Source organism: Rhinopithecus bieti, unplaced genomic scaffold (genome assembly GCF_001698545.2).
Source record: "Rhinopithecus bieti isolate Rb0 unplaced genomic scaffold, ASM169854v2 scaffold_1014, whole genome shotgun sequence".
NCBI classification, from domain to species: Eukaryota; Metazoa; Chordata; class Mammalia; order Primates; family Cercopithecidae; genus Rhinopithecus; species Rhinopithecus bieti.
Window position 1 is genome coordinate 4,998,971 of NW_016803499.1, and position 9,021 is coordinate 5,007,991.

The 9,021-nt window shown below is 43.8% G+C and overlaps 1 protein-coding gene across 1 annotated transcript; it reads right to left on the bottom strand.

Annotated features, from left to right (window-relative positions):
• Positions 1-7,147: 7,147 nt before the first annotated feature.
• LOC108538132 (keratin-associated protein 5-7) lies at positions 7,148-7,852 on the bottom strand. Its single transcript, XM_017885987.1, has 2 exons — positions 7,753-7,852; positions 7,148-7,605 (listed from the first exon to the last, which is right to left on the bottom strand). Exons 1-2 carry the CDS (start codon positions 7,850-7,852, stop codon positions 7,148-7,150), a joined length of 558 nt encoding a protein of 185 aa, XP_017741476.1.
• Positions 7,853-9,021: the final 1,169 nt, after the last annotated feature.

Genomic DNA, 9,021 nt, shown 5'->3' on the forward strand with positions numbered 1-9,021 from the left:
AGTTTGCCTTTTTTCATCAGCAGGTTATTAACTTCAGATCTGTCTTCTCTTTAAATGTGTGTGTTTACAGTTATAAACTTCTACCTCACACTGCTTTTGATGCATCCATGAACTTTGGTATGCTGTGTTTTCCCTTCCATTTGTCTCTAGGTATTTCTCTTGTGACTTCTTCTTTGCCTCATTGGTTAAGAGTGTGCTGTTTAATTTCCACACGGTTGTGGATTTTCCATTTTTCCTTCTCCTATGGATTTCTAGTTTTAATCCATTGTGCTTGGAGAAAACACCGTATAATTTCACATTTAAAATTTGTTGAAATTTGTTCTGTGGCCTGACATATGGTCTATCCTGGAGAAAATTCCATGTGCACCTGAGAGAAAGGTATACTCTGCTGCTGTTGGGTTGGAGTCATCTGTGTATGTCTTTTAGGTCTAGTTTCACTATAGTGCTGTTCAAGTCTTTTATTTCCTTATTCTTCTTCTGTCTGTTGCTCTGAACATATATATGGAAAATATCCAGAGATCATTTTTCTTTGTAGTCACCACTGTAATCACATAAGATGTAATAAAGTAATGACATTCTTGTTCAAACTCAGAACTATTTAACTTCAACCATACACAAACAAAACCATATTACTACATAGCTGCACCCTCTCTATTTCATGTTATTGCTGTCACAAAATACATATTTATTTACATGCTATATATCCACTAAGTGGCTTTATACTGAACTTTTGTGTTTTCATTTAAATTTCACACAAAAAAAGTGAATTTATGTGCCAAAATTACATTAGTACATGTTACTATATTTTCTATGTATTTACCTTTATTGGAGGAATTTATATTTTTATATGACTGTCTAGTATTCTTTCTTTCACCTTGAAGGTCTCCCTTTAGCATTTCTTGCAGAGCAGGTCAAATAATAATGAACTTCCTCAGCTTTTATTTACTGGGGAAACCTTAATTTCTGCTTAATTTTTGATGGACAGTTTTCTTGACTGTTGGTTTTTTTTCTGTCAGAATTTGGATTTATCATCCTATGCCAAGACCAGCTTGATTGGGGAAACTCTAACCCAGCGGTGCTAGAGGAATTAAAGACACAAACACAGAAATATAGAGGTGTGAAGTGGGAAATCAGGGGTCTCACAGCCTTCAGAGCTGAGAGCCCCAACAGAGGTTTACCCACATATTAATTAACAGCAAACCAGTCATTAGCATTGTTTCTATAGATATGAAATTAACTAAAAGTATCCCTTATGGGAAATGAAGGGATGGGCTTAATTAAAGGAATAGGCTGGGCTAGTCAACTGCAGCAGGAACATGCCCTTATGACACAGATCGCTCATGCTATTGTTTGTGGCCTAAGAATGCCTTTAAGCAGTTTTCCCCACTGGGCGGGCCAGGTGTTCCTTGCCCTCATTCCCGTAAACCCACAACCTTCCAGCTTGGGCGTTAGGGCCATTATGAACATGTCACAGTGCTGCAGAGATTTGGTTTATGGCCAGTCTTGGGGCCAGCTTATGGCCAGATTTTGGGGGACTTGCTCCCAACAATCCTACACCCTTCTGGCCTGCAAAGTTACTCCTGAGACATCTGCAGACAGTTGCCTGAAAGCTCCCTTCTGTGTGATGAGTTGTTTTCCCTTGTTGCTTTATAGATTCTTTTTCTTAGAATTCTGGCACTCTAATTATAAAGTGAGTCAGTGTGGGTCTCTTTAAATTTATTCTGGTTGAAGTTCTTTGGGCTTCNATGGCCAGATTTTGGGGACTTGCTCCCAACAATCCTACACCCTTCTGGCCTGCAAAGTTACTCCTGAGACATCTGCAGACAGTTGCCTGAAAGCTCCCTTCTGTGTGATGAGTTGTTTTCCCTTGTTGCTTTATAGATTCTTTTCTTAGAATTCTGGCACTCTAATTATAAAGTGAGTCAGTGTGGGTCTCTTTAAATTTATTCTGGTTGAAGTTCTTTGGGCTTCTTCAATGTGTATGTCCATGTTTTCCCTAATATTTGGGAAGTCTTTGGTTATTGTTTTTTCCAATAAGCTCTCTTCTCCTTTTCTCACTCTTCTCTTTCTTGGAATCCCATAATGTGTATGTTAGTTTACTTCCTAGCCTCCCACAAGTCCCTTGGACTCTCTTCACTTTCCTTCATTCTTTTTAAATGTTGGCTGCTCTGACTTAATGATTTTAAATGACCTGTCTTTCAGTTTGCTGCACCCTTCTGCCTCATCAAGTCTGCTGTTGAACCTCTCTAGTACATTTTTCAGTTTGGTTATTGTATTTCATAGTTCCAGAATTTGTTTGGTTGTTGTTTATCGTTTCTGTGTCTTTGCTATTATTCTCATCATTTTTGTGCATTGTTTTCCTGATTGCATCTAGTTGTTCATCTGTGTTTGCTCATTGATCATCTTCTGACTGTTATTTTGAATTTTTTGTCAGGTAGCTCATAGCTCTGCATGTCTTTAAGTTCGGTTTCTGGAGGGTTTTTTTTTCTTCCTTTGATAGGGTCTGGTTTTCCTGTTCCCTTTGGTTTGTTTTTGTTTTGTATGCCTTGTGATTTTTGTAGTTGTTGTTATTGCTGAGACTTGAGTGAAAACAACAACAACAACAACAACAAATATCTCTCCCTATCTTTATGGACTGGCTTCATGCAGAGGAAGCCCTTCAACAGTCAGTCCAGCTATTGACTCCAGGAACTCTGGTACCTGCCTGCAGAGCTGAGCTTTAATATGCCATGGTGGTTGTATCTCTTTTCAGTAGCTTCCAAGCAAGACCACCCGCACAGCAGTGCTTGGAGTCAGGTAAGACACATGCCAGTTCCTCAGGCCGACCCCAGGTTGCCAGAACACTGGATGCTCAGCTGACTCTTTCATTCCCTTCTTGAGGCAGGGTCTCCAAATTCCTCTCAGTTGCACAGCACCAGGTTGGATGGGGGAGGGGAATGGATGAACATGCAAAATTCCACAAGCATTCTCACCCCTTTCCGTAGAACACGGTTTTCGGTTGGTCTTGATGCTGTAGCTTCTCAACAGGGATCTCGCAGTGGTATTCTGCTGTGTATATTGTTGTTAACTAGGTGGCTCCATGGGAGAACGAGGGCCTGAAATTCCCTCATTTGCCATTTTGCTGGCACCTTTCTATTAGGTTTTTAAAATGTATTCCAAACAATGCTTCATATAGTAATGTGATTTCTCATATATATATATATGTATGTATATATATATAAAACCATGCAGCACGCAGAGATTTTCTCTTTTTAACATGTTCACTAGTTTTACTTTTGTGGGCTACTGCGTTTTCTGTCATGCTGAGAAAGACTAGTGAATTGCAGTGTTATTAAAATATTTCTTTTTGTTTTCAATTATTTTATATTTTGGTTTTGTGTAAGTCTTTATACCACTCGTAACACATTTTTATAGTAAAGATAGGGTAAGGATGTAATTTTAATTTTATTAGACCTTACATAATTGTTTTAACTTCATTTAGGTCATAATATTTTATTCTTACCAATTTTAAATGCTGCCATTAGCATGTGAAAATTCCCCTATTTGTTTCTCTGTCTGGTGTTTCTATTCATTTGCATTTATCTGTTGGATCTCCATGTACTTGTGTAAAGGTGGCTGAATTATCATAATTGTAAAAGATGTTTTTATATTTGGTCCCCTTTCACTTTAGCATTTTCCTGGCTATTTACTCATGTTTTTTTGCTTGTTTGTTTGGGTTCTTTTCCTGTAGAGACAGGGTCTTCCTCTGTTTTCCAGGCTGCAGTGCAGTGGCATGATCATAGCTCACTGTAACCTCAAACTCCTGGGATCAAGCAATCCTTCTGCCTAAACCTCCCAAGTTGCTGGGACTACAGGTGCACGCTACCATGCTTATAACTTATTGCTCACACTGCTGTAACTGTGTGCCAGGCCCAGCTCCCATTCCAGAAATATCTAAGAATTTTATTGTAGAGATGAGGTCTCACCATATTTCCTTCACAGGTCTTGAACTCCTGGCTTCAAGCAAATCTCCCACCTCAGCTTCCCAAAGCCTTGGGATTACAGGGGTGAGCCACTGTACATGCCCATCCTGCTTATTTTCTCCATATGAATGTTTTAATTTGTATATCTAGTTTTAAAATCTTCTTAACATTTTGTTTGGATCACATTAAATGTATAAATTGATTTGTAAAGAATTGACTTAATTATAGTAATATTGAAAATCCTATCAAATAAACATTTTCTATTCACTTATTCCTAATGTTGTTTCTGTCAGCATTTCAAAATTCTCTCCACACAGATGTTCAAAGACATTTTTATTAAAACTTTTATTGAAGAAGAATTTCACAAAGAAAATGCACATAAGATGACAGATTGATGAAGTTTTGCAAACGCAACCATGTGTCAGCAGCACCCAGATTTAGAAAAAGACATTGCCAGACTCTAGAGCTTTCTCTGAGTCCCTTTCCATTCTCTCCTCCCAAGAAGACCATCCCGACCCCGCGGCATCCATCAAGTGGTCTTTTTCATGCTTCACATAGGAGTTGAAGGAGATTTATTCTGAGCCAAATAAGAGTGACCATGGCCCAGGACACAGCCTCCAGAAGTCCTGAGATCATCACAAGGTGGTTGGGCTACAGCTTGGTTTCAAATGTCTTGAGGAACAGAAGTTACAGGAAAAACATAAATCAGTGATGAGCCGCTTTTCACACGCGTATTCGCCATTTGTATATCTTCTTCGGAAAATACCTATTTACATCCTCTGCTAAGTTTTTAATTGGATTGTGCATTTGAGTACTAAGAATTCTTTATGTTTGGATGCAAGTTCATTATCAAATATATGATTCAAAAGTAGTTTCTCCCATTCTGTTGGTGTCTTTTCATTTTCTTAATAGTGCTCTTAGAAGCATAAAAGTTATTAGTTTTGATGGAGTTAATCTAGTTTTTCCTTTTATCCCTCATGCTTTTGGTGTCATTCTCTAAGAGTCATTGCATACTCCATGGTCATAAGGTTTAACCTGTTTTTCTTCTCACAGTCCTCTAGTTTTGGCTTGTACAATTAAGCCATTGAGCTATTTTTTCTGTTTTTGTCATGTTCAGTTGTTTGGTATATGGTAAGAGGTAGAGGTCCAAATTCACTCTTTTGCATGTGGACATCCAGTTGTCTCAGTGGCATTGGTTGTGGAAAAGGTTCCTTTTTCCCATGGAATTGTTTTGTACTCTTGTTGAAAATCCACTGGCCACAACTGTGAGGTTTATCTCAAGGGTCTTGAATCTACTCCATTGATGCATCTTTCTATATTTAGACAAGCACCACTCTGCCTTGATTACTGTTTGCTTTGGAGCCCATTTAGAAATGGGAAAACCTGAGTCCTCAATTTTATTTTTCTTTTTCAAGATTGTTTTAGCTATTTAGGATTCCTTGAATATTTACATACATTTAAGAATCAGCTTGTCAATTTCTGCAGAAAAGAAACCTGAGATGTAATTCCATTGAACTGGTAGATCAATTTTTATAGTGTTTCAGTCTTCACAATATTCTTCTTCCAATACATGAACATGGGATTTTTCCCCCATTTACTTTGGTCCTCTTTGACTTCTTCCAGTGATGTCTTGTAGTGTTAAGTGTCCAAGTCTTGAATTTTTGGTTGCTGGTATTCCTAGGAATTTTATTCTTTTCAATAGAATTGTTCCCTTATATCCTGTTTGGATTGATCATTGGTGGTTGTAGAAACACAGCTGACCTTTGTGTATAGGACTTGTGCCCTGAACTCTGTTGAGCTCGTTTATTGGGCATAATAGTTGTGTGTGTGTGCGTGTGCGTGTGTGTGTGTGTCCCTTAGGATTTTCCACATACAAGATGAGGTTTTCTGTAAATAAATATACTTTTGCCTAGTTTTTTCCTGCCTGGGTGCTGTTTATTTTCTTGTCATATTACTCTGGCTATAGCTTCAGTGAAATGTTGCATAGAAGTGGTGGGTGTGAACATCCTTTTCTTGTTCCTGATCTTAGGGGGAAACATCCAGGTTTTCACAGTTACATATAGTGTTCACTGTGGGTAGATGCCCTTTATCAGGCTGAGAAAATTCCCTTATGTTCCTCCCTGTGCAAGACCAAAGCTGAGAAGCCTGTGAGTGGTGGAAGAACATTGGATTCTTCGTCACTCTGTGCCCAGAGAAGGAGGGCGCACCTCAACCTGTGCTGGGCCACACCCTCTCGGGTCCCTGAAGCAGCACAGTTTCCAGTGTTGTCCTATAGAGCATCTCAGAGACACGTCTCATTCTAGTCTAACTTCCCCCTCTCACCGCTTGACCACCACCACTCTGAGGCCTAGATGGGCACAGAGACCACCCATTATACCCCTTCCTAGGCACTGAGGGCAAAGATCTCCTTCTCTCTCAAACATATCCTCCCATGGGGAAGAAGCAGGAGTGCACAATTCCAACCAAGACAGACTGAATCCCACTGAGATGCAGCTGGGGCTCCTTGTGTACTGAGAGATCCTCACTCATTCACTCATTCATTCACTCGTCTTCATTCATTCATACACACTGCTAGTGACTCCTTCATTAATCAGTTCAACAACTGTTTCTGGAACCGGAGCTGGGCCTGGTACACTGTTATAGCAGTGGGAGTAATAAGCTATCAGGGAGGGAGGGGAAGCACATGTAGCCAGTTTACCAACGAAAGAGAGGTTGGAAGAAAAGAGTCAGTGAAACCAAGGCTGAGGGGTGTAGAATTTATTTAGTGCTGCACCCAGGTCCATTTTGGATTTCCATAGATACCTGTGATCATTTGGGTTGCAGGACATCCATCTGCAAATGCCACGGAGCTCCTGGCAGGCACAGGAAAGAAGGGTTGGCTGTCTCCCATGGAATTATCAAGAAGGGGAATTCCAGGCTCTTGCTTGGCATGAGGGCCGCCCCCAGTGCAGTCTGGCTCAGACATGTGGAGGCATGTGAGAAGGAGTGGCAAAAGTCCCCGGGGCATGTGATACCCTTAAAGGGAACGAGCAGGGAGTGGTTCATTTCACTTCTTCAAGGGCTGGAATAAGACGACCTGAGCCAAGGGACTCATTGTTCTGGTCCAGAACAGGATGTGCTTCGGGGTAGTCACTTGTTGGGAAGCACAGATCTTCAGGAGCTACCTGAGGTTTCCCACTAGAGCCTCAGATCTTGCACTGGTAGCACACGGGGACACAGCAGCTGGACTGTGAGCAGCAGGGTTTGCAGCAGCTGGACTGGCAGCAGGATGACCCACAGCCTGAGGAGCAGCAGCAGGGCTTACAGCAACTGGACTGGGAGCAGCAGGGCTTACAGCAGCTGGACTGGCAGCAGGATGACCCACAGCCTGAGGAAGAACAGCAGGGCTTGCAGCAACTGCACTGGGAGCAGTCACAAGAACCACATCCCCCCTTAGAGCCCCCACAAGAGCCACAGCCCCCCTTGGAGCCTCCATAGGACCCACAGCCTCCCTTGGAGCCCCCACAAGAGACACAGCCCCCCTTGGAGCCCCCACAGGACCCACAGCCCCCCTTGGAGCCCCCACAAGAGCCATAGCTGGAGCAGGAACAGGCTGGCACACAGCAACACACAGGCTTGCAGCAGCAGACGGGCACACAGCAGCTGGAGCCACAGCCCCCACAGCCGGAGCCACAGGCCCCACAGCCGGAGCCACAGGCCCCACAGCCAGAGCCACAGCCCCCACAACCGGAGCCACAGCCCCCACAGCCGGAGCCACAGGCCCCACAGCCGGAGCCACAGCCCCCACAGCCGGAGCCACAGCCCCCACAGCCGGAGCCACAGCCCCCACAGCCGGAGCCACAGCCCCCACAGCCGGAGCCACAGCCTCCAGAGCAGCCACAGCAGCCCATAGTTCTGGTGGGTTGAGGGTGGAGCAGGTAGATGAGGAGGTGAGAGAGAGGTGCAGGTGTGGAGCCTCCTGGGCCTGGGCTCTTTATATATCTGTCTAGGGGTCATGGGGTACACATGGTCCCTTCCTGGTTCTTACTGATATTCTCTCCTTAGGGAACTTGTGTGTCATTTAGAATAAAAATACTGTGGTGCCTCATGACACACTTCCTCCTCCTGCATTGTTTTCCTCTCTACACCCTCTGGGCCCAAGTCCTGCCCTCCCACAACCCCCAGGTATGAGTGAAGCCTCCCCTGTTCCTGCCTCTGCCCTCAGACCACAGCCTTCTATCGCTGTTCCAGAAGGATTCGCCTTACCAGTGTTTTAAATGGTTTATTTGTCTGTGTTTCTATCCATGCACACACTCTGGGTTCCTCTGGTTCGGGAGTGAAATTCAGCACGGCCAAGGTCTTGTTCTCCACCAGGTCTGGGGGCAGGAGGCTGCTGAACAGTGTCTCTGTCCCTCCTGCCATTCTGGAGAGCCCAGCTCCCCCAGGCTCCGGTCTGCCTGTCAGCTCCCTGACTGTTTTGGCTTATTCTTCCCTTTGGGGAGTCAGCAGTTGTACTGGCAGCAGGATGACCCACAACCTGGGGAGCAGCAACAGGGCTTACAACAACTGCACTGGGAGCAGCCATAAGGACCACAGTCCCCCTTAGAGCCACCATAGGAGTCACAGCTCCCCTTGGAGCCCCCACAGGAGCCACAGCCCCCCTTGTAGCTCCCACATTCTGTGTCTGTGGCAGGTTGGTGACCTGCTGTGTTCATCACACATCTCGATTTTGAGAGGCGTGGCTTCCTTTGAGACGTGTGTGTTCCTTTTCTCTTCTGTAATACAACTTCAAATGTGTGTGAGTGTGTGTCTGTGCGTGTGTGTCTATGTGAGTGTGTGTGCGTGTGTGTCTATGTGTGTGTGTGTGTGTCTATGTGAGTGTGTGTGTGCGTGTGTGTGTGAGACAATGGAGATTCCGCTCTGACTCAAACACAGAAAGTCACCAGAGACCATTGCTCTCATCACATCAATTAAAATGAGCCAGATAAACCCCAAAGCATCCACCAGGGCACAGAGAGTTTTACAACCCACCAGAGGCGAGGACACAGATAAACTCCAAGGAACTGAGCTCCGGGGAGTG